We start from the raw sequence: 16,656 nt of genomic DNA on the forward strand, positions 1-16,656 counted from the left end.
AAAAGGTTCTTCATTGAAAGCTCCTTCTCATACCGAAAATGCCAATAAATGTTGTTCTTTTCGTAATTATAAATATACCCAATCGATATCGCGATATAAATAAGTTGTTTGTCAATTCCCTGTGATAAGTTCGAAGAAGAACGATTCGAACCCTGAAAAGCTTTTCCCGCAATAAAGAACATGTGTTGCCGCTTTCACGCCGCTTTTCCACTTGAAAAACTCTACCGCCCTCATCGCCTTCACCGCATACATATATCACAGTTATAAGCGCTGCTGGGCACGAAAAGGTCAAAGGTCCCACACGACCTTTTGAGGTGCATTTACCTTTTCAGTCGTTGACACAAAAAAAGACACAAAAACTTTATTTTTCTGCCTTTGTAGTTGGTCTGAAATGGGCGTGGCATAAGCCCTTTTGCCTCTTGATATTATTGTTGCTGAAGTTCTTAGTTCGTCTGTCTAGGCTTTTCAAGATTTCGGAAAGCTTTTTGTTGATATTTTTGTGCTTATGCGAGTTCAAGGCAGTTCGTTGATAAAAAGCAGAAAAACAAAACAACTAAGAAAAGTTTTGCCTAATTACTGCTCATTGTTCAGTTGTAGGCGTGAATTAAAAAGTGTTATGAGAGGGGGAAAACTCAAAAACGTGGCACACAAAAGGTAAAACCAGAACAGACAAATTGAGATTGCGTGTGCCCAGGTTAACCGAGAAAGGGAAGTGAAGTAGTTCGTTCAGTGAAGATTGTGTTTTGAAGATTAAAAAAGTATTTTACTCGAACATCCAGTATAAGGAAAGTGGCATGCTCAAGACAAAACAAGAGAGAACGCTATAGTCGGGTGCCCCGACTATCAGATACCCGTTACTCAGCTAAAGGGAGAGCGAAGGAGATGAAGATAAAAACTTTGATCCGCCGTAACTTTTTAACGAATGGTCCGATTTAAAAAATTTCTTCTACATTTCGATAGGTATTCATAAACACAATAAAACTGCATTTTTACTTTTCCGAAATATTGAAATTTTTAAAATCGTATATAAGCGATGCGTAGGAAGTCCTAGAATCTGCATGCAAAATGTCAATCCTCTAGCTTTTATAGTTTCCGAGATCTCAGCCTTCATACAGACAGACAGACGGACAGACGGACATGGCTAGATCGACTCGGCTAGTGATCCTGATCAAGAATATATATAGTTTATAGGGTCGGAAACGCTTCCTTCTACCTGTTACATACTTTTGCACGAATCTAATATACCCTTTTACTCTACGAGTAACGGGTATAAAAATAGAAGGTTCTTTAACACAATGCATACAATACTACAACAATTCAACACAAAACTACAATATGTTTATTTCGTAATAGGTAAAGCCAATGACGATTACTTAATATAAAGGACATACCTTATTAGATACAGACTATATACAGATTATAAAAAACCTTGTGCTCATTAGCAGATCCCAATCCCTTATCGCCAAGGTTTTTTTTTGTAAAGAAGCTCCAAAGAGATAACAATTCTATTCTAAGGGCAGCAACACAAAGGAATAAAGAAGCAGCGCAAATTTGCGTCAGAATCGGTCGAAAGTCAATCGTTGTAATGATATTTAATATAAATGATTGCTGAGACAGCTCAAAATAAAGACTATGACGTCATGCCTTAAAATGTATTGCATTGCAAAATCGCATCGTTAATCAATGATTAAATTTTTAAATTGCTTTCTTAAACGTACCTATTTTAATATTACCCTACAAACCGAATCTGGATTTAGTAATTAAATCTTCTAGCTGTTGTTTTAAATCATATGAAAATCTATTTAAAATTATAATATTAAGGCATAGATGTAGGTCTTGATGTTAACCTTACAATTTACACCGCTACTTTTAGACCATTATAATGATACGACATCCGGCAAAAAATAAAACGATTAGCCCACTATATACGGCACACTACAAAGCGCATTTTGTAATTAGAAATGCAATGAGTGATAAATGCGATAAATGGTCAAACAAATGAACTTCTTTGTGCTGAAAAAAATAAAACGACAGAATGGGTGAGACAAGGCACATGTGCGCCCGTGGCTGTTAAAATAAACAAAAACCACCCACAATCACAAAGCAGAGAAAACGGAGGGAGAAACCGAAAGGGGAAGAAAGCAATGAGAAAAGGGCAAAAAGTTTTTTATAAAAAAAAACAGCAGCAAAAGGCGGATATATAAAATGCAACGATTTTTTTTCTGCCGCTTCCTCACCGTTGATTTTATTTAGAATTGATTTTTGTGCATTAATTAATCACAATCTTTGTGCACATCAAAAATTGGCATTTTAAGCATTTTTTCTGTTTCACTTTTTTGAAGCCAGTCGCAGTTAAGTCAGTAAATAACTATTTTGCAATAAAAAAATGCAATGCGGGAAATAACGACTTGTTTCAGTTTACTGTAGAATTATTGCCTTTGTTAATAATAATTTGCTTTAAGCGCGCGCTTGCTTTCAATATTTTAATTAGTGTTTTAGGAATTCACAAACGTTAAAAAATGTTGTCGTGCAAAATTTATATAATTCTACCATTTATATTCACTTATGTAAGTACTATAAATAACTGATTCCAGAGCTTCATATCCATATTTATAAATCGTAGAGTCGGGAAAAACTAGAAGTAGGCATAAATCTAATAAATAGCCCAAGAGGCATGTAGTTTTCATTTAAAATTTAAATTGTGGTTTCTCATGAATTTTCCCCTTACTAGAAGTCTTTCAAGTCAATGGAAGAAAGGATAAATAATTTGGGTTCTGGAGGATCTAGGATTTGATTATTATTTTATTAGTATTTAAAATTTGAAATTATTTATTACGCTTTATTATTTGCGATATAAGTTCTCCATAGCAATCCATATACATTAAGAAATACCTAGTTAGATAAAGGCTTGCTATTAAAAAAATCTATTTAAAAGACAATACTTAGTACTTTGTAAATTTTTACAAATATTTTTTATATATTATCTAAGTATAACAAGCTGCTTATTTTCCATTTTGCAATTATCATAAAATAGGATATTAGAATAAAACCCAGTAGGCTGCTATCAAATAAAGTTACGCCATAATGGAGGGCTTTGCGGGGAGGACTTACTTATCGACTTCAGTGCTGAACATTCGCACCATGTGACGCTGCAGATACTGGGGCACAGATTGCGGCGAAGCTGGCGGAGTTTGATAGGGATTAATCATGGCCTCATCATCATCAAAGTAACCCGACGAGGTCGACGAGGTGGTTCGCGGATATTTCAGCATTTTCTCACACTTTGTGGGTTTTTTCCGCTTTTGTTTTTCACGTATTATTTGTTATACCCGTTACTCGTAGAGTAAAAGGGTATACTAGATTCGTGCAAAAGTATGTAACAGCTAGAAGAAAGCGTTTCCGACCCCATAAAGTATATATATTCTTGATCAGGGTCACTAGCCGAGTCGATCTAGCCATGTCCGTCTGTCCGTCTGTCCGTCTGTCCGTCTGTCCGTCTGTCCGTCTGTATGAACGCTGAGATCTCAGAAACTACAAAAGCTAGAAGGTTGAGATTTTCCGCACATATTCTTTGGCTTCCTACGCAGCGCAAGTTTATTTTAGCCGAGCGCCACGCCCCCTCTAACGCCCACAATCGCCCACTAACGATTTTAAAATGGGTCCTGCGCCCACATCTTTAAAGATTTCCGAGAAGTATAAATGCAATTTTGTTGTGTATATTTATACCTATCGAAATGTAGAAGACATTTTTTAAATCGGACCATTCATTAAAAAGTTATACGCAATCAAAAATTATATATCTATCTCCCTCGCACTCCCTTTAGCTGAGTTACGATTATTAGTCGGGACACCAACCCGACACAGCGTTCGCACTCCCTTTAGCTGAGTGACGGGTATTAGATAGTCGGGACAACAACCCGACTATAGCGTTCTCTCTTGTTTTTAAATCAATTTGATGTTTAGTACAATTTATTGGTTGGCTATCGAAAATATTTACTCTTTCACTTTGAGTTTATTTATTTTTGGGATAATAAATTAGCGCTTTTGGCAGGGTGACCCTTTTTTTTTTTCTTTTCTGCTGTTACATAAAAATAATACAGGCAGAAATATTGAGTATTTAATTATTATTCAATCAGGCGAAGAAAGGAGAAACAGCAAACGAATTGTGTAGCCGGTCGAGCGACAACTAAAAACAAAAATTGCTTTGAATTTTCGAATTTTGCATTAATTTTATTTTTCTCGCGACCGAGAGTGAGAGCCGTCTAGAGAGAAACCGAGAGAAACATGCACTTCAACTTGGACAAAAACAGTAACAACCACACAGCCAAGAGCTCCCAATACGTTGGCCAATTGTATTTATAATTTTATTTATATATTTTGCATACATTGTTTTTGTCGCCGCTTTATTTTTCTGTGTTTCAGTATTTCTCTCTGATAAATTGTTAAGCGCTGTCTGGAACTGGTTGCGCGTGCCAAATAGCAAAAACTAATATGAGGGAATACAGCGGCGGTACAACGCCGAGCTGGTGGAGAATTCCCCGAACGGAGCACCGGGAGAACTCCTCCTCTTGGCTGGCAATTAATCAAGTCTTGACTAAAAATAAATATTAACCAATTAAATTTATCTATTAGGATACGCACAGCAGCCGCACACGAGCATGCGAGAGATACAAAGTTGAAATTGCAGACAAATTTAATGTTTGCCTAGCTGAGGAGACGCCTGTGATACACGAGGAATTTGTGTACGAAATGTCAAAACGTGATTCTGCTGTGTATTTTGAAAATACTGTCTTGAAACTTTAGTTCTGTAGTAATTTAAATTAAATGCATTTTTGGGATCGAAAATAAATAGAGCCAATTTTTTTTAGAAAACAGGTTGATCCTAGCATTTATATTACTTTTAATTTAATAAGCTCAAAGAATCTTGGTAACAAAAAATTAGTTTTAAATATGTTAAATATTCTTTTGGAGAGAAAATACTCTAAATAAACATTACACTTTAGCTTCACTGCACTTGCACAATTATATCCGTTTAAATATTTACTTTTTTGTATATTTAATTTTTATTTTTCTCCGGACTCTGACTATTTCTAGCTCTATTCGAATGTGAATACAAATTAAGCGATCTCCCACCAAGAAAAACAATTGTAAGCAAAACTTTTGAACCGCCCAAAATGTATTCCACAATTTGTTTTTGCCGTTTTCCCTCATTTTGTTTTCGCTCGCGGCCTATTTTTAGCCGAATTCGATTTAGATAAATTGTGCGTGCGATCGCCAAGTACATAGATAGATTTGTATCTCAACTGTAAGTATATAGAGGGCCCAAAGAAAAATCGTAGATAAATAAGCAAAGAATTCACAATCAGTCAGTAACAAGGTCAGGGTACCGAGACATCGACATCGGCAACAAAAAAAAACAGCAGCAACAATTAACGCACGTCATCACTCGACGCGTATCCGTAAGATACAAATAGCGACAGACGGACGGGATGGATAGAGATCTGCTACTTAAATTATAGCAAATTGTTTAAACAAACACTTTTTGGTTTTTACTTTTTGTTAATTTTCCGTTTGTAAATCTTTGTTGTTGGTAAAACTAGCTTATGTTCGCGTTTTGCGTCTCACGCCGGCGACAAGTTTTTGTTTACTGAATTCGAACCAAAAACTGAATTTTACACAATATCCAAAAACGACCAGCGACGTCGACAGTGGTGGCTGCGCTCGACGGCAGCAATAAAATTATTTTCAAAAATACATTTTTTCTGCGTTTCTCCTCTCTTTAGTTTGGGAAGACGACGGCGACGACAGCGCCGAATAATAGGCGAGAAACAAAATTTACACACACGACCGGAGCCGAAGCTATTTTTTATTTTATTGTATTTTTTTTTTTGGAGCAAAAGCACCGACGCCGATGAACGATAACGAGAAAAAAAAAGTCGACAAAAATGAGACGCGACAAGCGAAAAAACAGAGTAGATTACATCGAAGAACCGTCGTGTGGCCCTTATCAAAAAGAAGTCTATCTAATCGCAGTCTGATAATTAGCATTGACTGACAGGTGGAGCGGGAAAAGCTGAGAACGAAAAAGAGGTAGAAATATTGGGAGGGAAACAGTTGTGGGTGTTACTTTTTCATAGGGATTCGACGAAAAATAAAACCCTGGAAGCTGATTCAAACTCAATCATCATCACCATCAATCAATCGGCGATTATATTGCGGACGAGGATGCCGGTATGCAAATCTCTCGTTTAAATCCATCTGCCTTGGTTCAACTGTTCAACGATTGAGAGGACACCCATTAGAAATTAAAAGGATTTTTCAACAATCTTTTTCCATATTTATGCATTTACATTTTAAATAAATATTTTTGTACCATTTTTATACCCTTGTAGAGGGTATTATAATTTCAGTCAGATGTTTGCAACGCAGTGAAGGAGACGTTTCCGACCACATAAAGTATATATATTCTGGATCAGCACTAATAGCCGAGTCTATCTAGCCATGTCCGTCTGTCCGTCTGTCCGTCTGTCTGTCTGTCCGTCTGTCCGTCTGTCCGTCTGTCCGTTTCTATGCGAACTAGTCTCTCAGTTTTAAAGCCATCTCGATGAAACTTTCCAGAAAGTCTTCTTTCTGTTGCAGGTAGTACATATGTCGGAGCGAGCCGGATCGGACCACTATATCTTCATTGTAACTTTGTAGGAAGTAGGCGTTTTGATTCTTTACTACTTATGTATAAACAAAATATAAATCCCTGGAACTGCACCGAGTGAGCATTACTTTATCTACAAGGGTATATAAGCTTCGGCTGGCCGAAGGTAGCTTCCTTTCTTGTTTTACTTTAAAATGTAGTTCTAATTTTATTAATTGTGTTCTAAAAGATCCGCCGCCGTTGAACAAACATTATCTTGTGATCAAGACGGCTTTATCTTCCCGTCAATAAATAGGTCTTAACCGGTATTAAAATTTAAAGTCCAGGTTGGTCTTAAGAAAATAAAGCCAATATGTAAATGATACTGATAAGAAACAAAATCACAAAATCAATTAATCATAGGCTTTGGGAAAGGAAACGAAGTAAAGTCGATAGCGCTCAGTTTGCATTGAAGTGACCGCCATAATATATGATCACTATTCTCAAAAACTGTTAAATTAAAGCTACAAATTTAGGAGAATGTTATTATCTGGGGGACTATACTTTTGATTGAAAAATTAATATTTTGCAATCATTCCAATTATACTACCTCAACAAATTCCATTTCAACTATTCACTGACGTCATAAAAATCAAACAATAGCTATCAATTGACAGGAAAAGCGTGTGCATTTTGATTATAAGCCACTCGACTAGCCAAGTCTAACCAAATAAATATGAAAAGGCGAAAAATCTAGGCAAATACATAAAGCCTGGGCACGGGCACATGATGTCCCTAGAACTTATCGAATGTTCTCTATATGATCATCTGACTGCAAGCCGATTTAATGGAAAATTATGAATAGAGAATTGAATTAGATTTCAAAAGGCATGGGGCAAATTGCAGGGAAAATCAAGAAAATTAGAGGAAAGAGGTTGCGATGCGACAAGTGTTGAGTTAGCGTGAAATTTATAGCCAACAACAGGCCGCGCCTGAGTGAAAGAAAAGTCAGAGAAGAAAAGAGAAGCAAAAGAAAATGCAAACGATTCAGTTTTGCTTTCTGATTTAAGCAAATTACAGCAGCTGGCCACCTGCGCGTATACGTAATGTGAATTTATTGGCTCATTAGAGTTGTGCAAACGTTAAAGCGGCAAAAATAGTTTGCAGCTAAGGCGAATTTATGCTTGGTATATTTCTGCGCTGCTTTCCGCCACCACCTATTCATATATTTCTTTAAAGACGTGTGTATATATGGGCGGTAACAGTCGTACACATGATGTTTAATTGGCGTTTAATTGCAATTGGTTGAAAGTCATTGGGACTGGGCAGCTGTCAGTTGAACCTTCTCATCAAGGAACTCATTTCTTATCGCCGCTATGATAATCTATATGGTCGAGCGATAAGCCCGGTATGTTAGGTATTGTTCAGTCATTTTCTATATATAGACCGTTAGTCAGTTCTGGGTAATATAAGATGATTTCGGATACAGGAAATACTTCCGCATATTTTTTGCACAACTTCATTATAAATATTTCAAAAGGAAAATATATTTTGAAATGTACTCAAATATTTAAGCCATTGATTTCAAAAAAATTAAATGGGAATTCAGTCCTCATTAACAATTTTAAAGATATTTTTTTATAAGTAAACCTTTTTTCTGCTGTCGTTAGCCAGGTGTTTCAGTTACGTTCCCCTGACTTGGACACTGTTTTTACAGCACTTACAGCAGCACAAAATCAATATTTGACTGGCGTTTTTTAATTAACAGTCAATACTTGAAGCAAAACTCCAACTCGACCATATACAGGGCAGTTCTTATGGAACCATATTAGGTTGTGCAAATACCAAATACAGACTGAATGTATGAAGAGCTGTCGAGTGGATTAGTCAGGGAAATTTCACACAAAGTTAATGGAGCCAATGTTTGGATTGATAAATAATTACGGTTGTAGGGGAAATATCTGTAGATAGATTTATTAATTATAAACTGTCGTCGGAACCTCTTACGGCTTTGCCTTATTGATTTTTATATAAAATTATAGATTTCTATCGGTCCTGCGACCATGTATCTTTTATAAATTCTATTCCATGGTTGTTAAATGCCGGTTGAACCCCTCCTCTTTTCAGTTTTTTCATTCAAAACCCTGCTCTGAATTATTAATCGGTTCACGTTCCTCTGCTTAATTATCCCTCTGCTACAATTATCCCACCCCATTTAACTTACTGTCTTTTGCGGTGAGTTGAAATGGAAACGCTTACCTGCAAAGAAAATGCAAAAATAAATATCAATTAATTAACTGTAATCCAATTCCAATCAATTTCAAGTACTTATGCCTAGGCAAATAATTAATTTTAAACTGATTGAAAGCGCTGTCAATTCGACAACGACGCAAAAAGTCGTCGTCGTTGTTGCCGGCGACAATGTAGATGAAAATAAAATAAAAGAAGAGGAGAAAAACCAGCGTTGTTGCTTTAATTAATTGTCGTAATCAGGTACAGCAACAATTTAAATGCATGGGTATCTGTAAAAATAAATTTCAGCAATTTTAAAGAGCTAGCTTTCTGCCAAAAGACGTCACACGTGTGTAATTTGTTGGCCAAATGGCAGCGCGACTACCAACAAAACGAGAAGAAAAATAGCATCAATTTTCGCGGTTAGCCAATTTTGGCAATAGCTGTGCGATGTGTGCCACCAGCCGAGTGGGTGTTGATGGCGAAAATTTGAATATACTTATACAATTCTGCCGCCCTTTTCTCGAATCAGAATATTCTTTTGTCAGGCTGTTGGCAGGTGGTCAGCTCGAGGATGAGTCAAACATTAAATAGGTTCGGCCTTATAATTGAAACACTCTGCCTAATTTGGCACTTAACGTCAAGTCAAAGAATCAAAGGACAGAGGTGAAGTGGCTTAAGGGAGGCTGTTTAGATGATAGATTTCTAGGAATTTTAATGAATACTCAAATGTGGGCTAACGAAATTTTTCGAGAAAATTAAAGCGGTTCCATTTAATCGGGTATAGTTGGGGAAAACACATATAAAACAGTTTTCTAATGAAAATTGTTTTATCAGGAAATTGTAAATATAATTTAAAGAAAAATCAAGAAATGGGAAATTCAGGAATGACACGGGAAAAATAATAATATATAACCCAATACTTTTAGGGCCACCAACTTTATTACGAAATTTAAAGTCATCTTTATATAATTTCAAATATTTATATACTCAAAAAAAATAAAAATAAATAGCCTTAGTCAAGTCTTCATTTTGATTATTAACAATCAGATATTTCCGCGGTAATAATGAGATCTGAATTGGGTTCCTCAAAATATTTTTGTGGTATTGAATCCGATGGCAAACTTTCGGCTGTTAGGAATGAGCCATTCAGTGTCTTGTTCAATTTCACATTTGAGATAATAGTAGCCGAATCAGTTGCACCGATACTTTCTGCTTCCACCATTTCCTTCTGATCCTCCTCGACTATTTCAGTATTTTGATAATCCGTGTTCCCAAATGTTTCGATTAGAGGATTGCCCAGGTCATCGATTACAATGCCGACACGAGAGTAATTCGTCTCCAGAATGTCCTCCCAACGATCCACATAGTTGACCTCTGAGTTGTGCATTTCCATTATCGTCGTGAGATAATAAGTGAAATCCCTGCCAGCCACATGAGACAGGGTGCCATTCAATCCAAATTCTGGAAAATCACTGGACACGTCGTATATCTTTCCTCTCAGCGCCACCAGTATTCTTCCATCACTTCGAGTCCCATCGAAACCCAACAACTGATCCAGGGTCAGTTTTATTGGTGGTAAATCAGGCAGATCGGTAGCAGACAACCTGGTAACATCCAGCAGCTGACTGCGTTTACCAGTTCTCAGTTGATAGTGATAGACGTATAAATATCCCAAGACAGCCGCACAGAAGGTCAACACAATGCTGACCATACAGCCCAAGTCTGCTAGCTCTTCATTCATATTGTTATTCGATAATTCCTTTTATTTGGCCGAAATGGTACTAAATTAAATTCTGAATTTATTTATCAACACAGTTGTTTTCTAACATTTCCTCCACGAGTGTTGTAAGTTTGAAAATTGTTTGTGAGCCAGTTTTCTAAAATAGTTATCTCAAGGCCAACTTAGGGGGAATTCATGTATAGAATTCTCGATGCATATTCAAAATTAACAAAACTACCTTTTTGTAATTTTCCTAAATCTTCAGCTAATTTAAGTAAAAAAGAATAGTTTTGTACCCGCTTTTTAAATTTTATCTGTCAATATTTAGAGGGGTAACAAAAGTTAATTTGGCTGTTCTGCCGTTGCCTTGGGAAATATCAAGTAGCTGGCTGTTATCAAGTATTCGGAGACTCGCTGCCATATCATTTGCGGTGCCAGGCAGGGCAGGTGATAATGTCAGCAAGTGTATCAGGAGCACAGAAATTGGAGCACAGCCCCCATAGTCAGGCAGTCAGCACAAAAGCAGGTTGAAAAGTTTTCTTATATTATCAGTTGATTCAATATGAATTATATGAACAAATAAAGGCACAAACACACCCGGAATTTCAAAAGTATCTGTGTGTGTGTGTCATGAAAAACGATAAGCGCCGGCATACAAATATAAACCTAAAACAAAAATTCTGATACAGGGTGTAGTCTGAAAAAAAACAGAAATCAGGTAAATTGGAAAGAAAAATAAACAAATTATGAACTCCGAACATTCAGGTGTTAATCATAATTTACACTAGCTTCAAAATAAAAGTTTAATGCAGCATAAGTAGTTATATTGGATAAAGAAATGCTCGACTTTTATTTGTGTTAATTAGTTTTAATCTGAGCGTAAAACAGTCTTTAAATATTTTCTACTTTGATTTAATTTAAAAAATAAAAAAATTATGCATATGTAAGAAAAGAAAAAATTACCTTACTAATAATCTTGGACCGAATCTTATTTCTTTCAGTGTACGAAATGCTTGAAGGCTGTTTTTGTTTGATAACAAATAATCTAGCCATTTTAATTCTTTAATCAGCATTTTGTTTATTTTGTTAAAAATGAGTAAACATAATTAAGATTATGCTTTAAAAATAATATAAAAGTTCATTGTATTTTTTCTTTTTAAAATAAAACTATCACATTCCCTTCTAACAATTCACAATTTAACTAAATACAAAAAATAGTATTTTTCATAATAAATTGGCTTGTGTTTTGTAACCTGTTAGATCTTATTTACTTACCCGATGAAATCTTTGATAAAACAATAAACTTTAAATAAACCGCGATCATTATTGAGTAAATATTCGGGATGAATAACTGCAGCGGGCATTAGATTGGCGTTTTGTTGTTGCTGCTGCTGTTGTTGGTGATGCATTTGTTGTTGCTGCAGCGTGGTTTCGCTGTCGCCGATTTTGTTGCCGTTGCTGCTGGTCGTCGCCATATTGGCAGCCATTTTGTTGGCTAACGCCGCCATTTTGTTGTTACTGTTGCCGCCATGCTGGCAACACTTATGCTCATGCAATTATTGTTGTTGCTTTGTCGCTTTAGCAATTTTCGTTTTTGTTTGATCAAAGTCAGTTGTGCGGTTTTAGTAGCGCACTTTTAATGTCTTGCCTGAAGCCAAATTTGAATTAAATTTAAATTAAATTGACCAATAAATGTAAATACAAAACCATTTGAATATAATTATAGAAGGGCTTCAAAATGAAGTTCATAAATTTTAAATCATTACTTAAATGTAAAATTTTATTTTTTCGAATAAAATATTTAAACTATATACAATTTTGGTACTTTGTTAATTTGTAGGAACTTTTTAAGTTATAATTTGAAGCTTTAAACACATGAGGATATACGAGGATTTCTTCTCCGTAAATTAAATAGTTTGAACTCTATAAACTGAAAAACAAAAATTCAAATCACAAAAGCAATTGGCAAATTGTATTTTGCTTTCATTTGAAACTTTGCCAATTTCCATTAATTTCAGTTTCAGCAGTAATTTGTCGAGTATTGTGGTGTGCGTGTTTTTGTGTGTGGTGATTGTGTGGGTGTTTTGCATGTGTCATCATTAAAAGCGAAGTTACAGCATGGAGTAAAGTATTTAATTAACATTCACAGAGCACTGACATGCCACCAGGCATTTTGTTGCATGCCTCGCACAACAACAAAAAAAAAAAAACACTCGTACAAACGAGAGATGAACATCGCTTACATAACACACGTGAAACGGATGGGGGAGCATGCGAGATGCAGTAACAGAAACAATTGGGTGAGTTACTCAATATTTTTGACTACTGAATTTCTGTTTATATATAGTAACTTAGGTATTACATTTCTTTATTAATTTTATATCCCAACAGAACAAGTACATTTCATGTGTAATTCTTGAAAATATGATTTTTTTTTAGAATTTTAAATCCGCAAAGATTGTTAATATCACCTTCTGAAACCTGATAAAATGCCTTTAAAATAAATCAATAGGGTTTAAAGAAACATTTATAAACGGTCTAAACGTGTGGAATGAATCCAACAGACTTCTGTGTTCAAAATATATGGTTGCATACCTAAACCCCTTAACAAGTGATTTCCAAATTTAAGTGATGTCTGTGGCGCCCTTCTATATTCTTTTTAGCACACCTACACATTTTAAAGGTCTCTTGTGTTTCAATTATTTCCCCGACAGTGTCAAGAATAATATGACCTGAAGAGTAATGTCGGAAATACGATCTCCTGATTTGCAAGACAATTTTTAGTTGCAAATGGAGAGCGTGTGCCACCGTTTTGTTTAGTGATAGATATTGCTCCGACCGCCTGTCAAGTGGTACAAAAATGTAATATGTCTCTGAAGCAAAAGTTAGTCAGGCACTGGGTCGCCGGTTTTCCTTTTTTTTTCCATCTCCCCTCAGCCTTCGTGGGTGCAACAAATGGCGCCTGGTGACAGCTAGTTGACAGTGCGGCTAGAAATATGACAGCTCCGGCTGGAGGCACTTGTGTGTCAACAACTGTCCAACAACTTGTTTAAGATGCGATAAGCAAAAAGTAGAGACATTCCAGCCATAATGAAAGACGAGAGATGCCTCCCCAGAGAACCATTACAAAAACAGAGAAATCCCCAAAAAAATGTGACTAAAATTTATGTGCTACACACATTAATTAGCATTTTTAATCACCCGAAACGAGAGAACCAAGGTTAGAAGGTACTCGACAGAATTATTTATATATTTTTTTACAATATCATACGTTTAGGTTATTTTAATACAGTCAAGTACTGAGTCCCTAACGATGATGTTACCCGACCCTGACTTTGACTTCCCTATGCCCACACAACACGAGTCGACCAGTCACGTACCAAAAGAGGCGGTCCAAGTACTTTTTTTTGTCAAGGGTCCACACTTCTAAGAGAGGTCGGGTTTGGGGCAACCCCGTGCCAAGTATTTTCATCTAAAGAGTTGGTGGAAAACCTTGAGTCGCTCTGCCAAAGAACTTGTTCACATTCCCATTCACATCCCCCACTCAATTGAAACTGACACACGGCGCCCAGCATGAAACAACACAAAAAAAACCATTTTGCCTTGAAAACGTTTTCATAATGGAACACAACACAAGAAAACAAAACACAGCGCGAAACAAGAAAATAAAATCTGTGTATGAAAATGAACTGCAAGTCTAATGTTTGAGTTCCATTGTAAGGGCATAATTTCTGAGGTAGTCAACACAATGGTTGAATGGATGTTTGGCAAGGATTTTTTTTGTATTTCACTGAGCACGTGCTGGGGGGCCAGTGAGCTTTGATACATCAGATGGAATGTGCCGAAGCAACGGTAGATTACCGTAATGGGAGGCCTAGTTCATCAGGCTCAGGACTGGGGAATATTAAATGGGCTTGGGGACGAAAAACAAGGCAGAAATATAAGTTAAAGAACTTCTTCCGAAAACATTTCATTAAAATTTAGTAGTTTTATGATATGATGGTTTTTATATTAGATCATATTCGAAATGTTAACAGAAACATAAAAAAAATCTAGAATAGGTATACCCATTCGAACTTTGAGAAAAGCTATGAAAATCTCTAAAAGACTTATATTTCCCCATTCCAAAAAATATCTCCATAAATAAATAACGTGTCCTGCCAAGCGCTCAATAAAAATCATTTGAGCGTGAAATTTATGCACATCATAGAACAATGTCAGCAAGGAGTCAAAATCTCCTTTGGCTAGCCTCCGTGTTCCCAACTCTTAGTGCGGATTTAAGCGCAACTCACGCAGTGTAAAGCGGAATTATGCAAAGTATCTGTGAGCGGGTCTCTTTAAGTGTGTGTGTGTACGCGTCATTGAGCTGCGGAAAACAAAACAGAAAAAGAAAACAAGTAGGGACAAGGATCGGGCGAAGGACTCGTCAACTTTCGAAAAGCGCATTACTTGCTTTGGAAACAAGAGAAAAAATATATAACGAAATCGTTTTTGCCACAAAAGCAGCACACATACAGTTGCACACCAGCAGGCCTGACCTTGACCTGAAAATTGCACCATGTGAAGCAAACGAGGGGTGGGTGGGTGTTCTGCTCTGTTCTGTTCTCGCCCCCTCTTCGAGCTATCTGCCTGTGAATGGGCCAACAGAAAAATACGAAACCTGAACATGTTGTTATTTGAGTTTAGTTCGGTTCTTTGTTGCAACTGCTTCGCACAGATACAGATGCTGATTCAGATAGCGGGCGCTCACACAGATACAGCCCACAATCGGCAGCAGCCTCAGATACATTTACACAGATACAATGCATAAAATGCTCATGTCATTGTGTGGGTGCAAATGTGGGTCGTGGCGGATGCTTCGCAATGTTCTGAACCCCACATTGCACTACTCCCCCCTGGATTTTTATGATAAAATGTTATAGTTCCCCCGAACTTTGCTTGACTTTATGGCATCTCCAGTTGCAACTCAGCAACTGAGCGACTGACAATTGGCGCCAAATGCTGCCAAGGACGTCAACATTTTCAAAACGATTTCATCACGTAAGCTGCATTTAAGAAGTCCGAGGGCTTTGCATCTACAAAATAGCTTTGCATTCGGTCCATAAATTTTCACTTTTATGGGTGGGGTATAAAAAAGTCGTGGGTTGATATTAAGTTGGCTTTTTATGGTACTTATAAAATAATGGTTTCATTCTGTTGGGTCACATGGTCAATTTTTGAAAAGGTTGCACTGAACATGACTTTGGTACAGGGTATGCTTATAGTTCCTATTTAATAATTTATATTTGAATAGAATTTTTAACCACATTAAACTTTTCCACTTTTCAAATTGTGCTAATTGTGGGTGTACAGAGGCGTAGGGGCGTAAGAAGTTTAAGAATCATCATGCTTTATCCGAATTTTATAGATTTAATAGTTTCCAGCATCTCAGAGCTTATACACAATTTTTAACTAATGCAATCAACCCTTGTACTCCACCAGTAACAGCTATGAACTTATACCCTCAAGCAAAAAAATATATTTTCATATCCAAATAATATGAAGATACAAATAAACCTCAAATAATTTAAAAAATTCCGAACACACAAAAAATCATCAAATACCGATGACTTAATTCAAAAGTTCATCAAAATTTGTGCTCAACTGGGTTCCGTAAAAGTAATTTCCCCACTCAATTCCTTTAACGATATTTCAATTCGATTGATTTATCATTCTATCATAAATCAATAAATACATAAAAGAACCATTAATATTAGATCATTAAAATCGCAGAAAACCGAACAAAAAACCGGCTAAAACCGCACTAAGCCAGCTGAGTTCATCAAGATTCATTTACTCGAAATCGAAAAAGAGATGCACAAAATGCGATCCGCTTAATAGGCAATCGTCGATTAAATAAACCAGCCAGATGTTCTATCGCTATACACAATGAATATGACGTATTCGACTGATGATGATGTTAAGCAGTTTAAATCAAATTATCAGCATGAAAAGATCTGAAAATAAATTGTTTTTGTTGGAATAACCAAAATTGGCAAAGTTGCATTCAAGCGAAAACGATCGCTCTCGCCAA

At 36.3% G+C, this 16,656-nt stretch overlaps 2 protein-coding genes across 11 annotated transcripts in view; both read right to left on the minus strand.

Moving 5' to 3' along the window:
- Window positions 1–16,656, minus strand: part of bun (TSC22 domain family member bunched) — a 104,217-nt gene that overhangs the window by 37,623 nt on the left and 49,938 nt on the right. The window contains exon 1 of one of the 10 annotated variants that reach the window (XM_017156596.3): window positions 11,859–12,106. The exons of 8 other annotated variants lie outside the window; for them this stretch is intronic. In XM_017156596.3, the coding sequence (XP_017012085.2) occupies window positions 11,859–12,091 (233 nt within the window). In that variant the 5' untranslated portion in view covers window positions 12,092–12,106. Of the gene's footprint in view, window positions 1–3,111; window positions 3,321–11,858; window positions 12,107–16,656 lie in introns of those variants that run through there. One more of the 10 variants, XM_044395278.2, reaches the window with a different exon arrangement.
- On the minus strand, window positions 9,763–10,735 carry t-cup (tetleys-cup). The gene has a single exon (XM_017156600.3). The coding sequence runs from the start codon at window positions 10,602–10,604 to the stop codon at window positions 9,900–9,902; it is 705 nt and encodes a 234-aa protein (XP_017012089.2). The 5' UTR covers window positions 10,605–10,735; the 3' UTR covers window positions 9,763–9,899.

The sequence above is a fragment of the Drosophila takahashii genome, chromosome 2L (genome assembly GCF_030179915.1).
Source record: "Drosophila takahashii strain IR98-3 E-12201 chromosome 2L, DtakHiC1v2, whole genome shotgun sequence".
Classification (NCBI taxonomy): Eukaryota; Metazoa; Arthropoda; class Insecta; order Diptera; family Drosophilidae; genus Drosophila; species Drosophila takahashii.

Coding starts and splice junctions, on each gene's coding strand:
- t-cup (XM_017156600.3), bottom strand. CDS start 10,604: ATGAATGAAGAGCTAGCAGACTTGGGCTGTATGGTCAGCATTGTGTTG.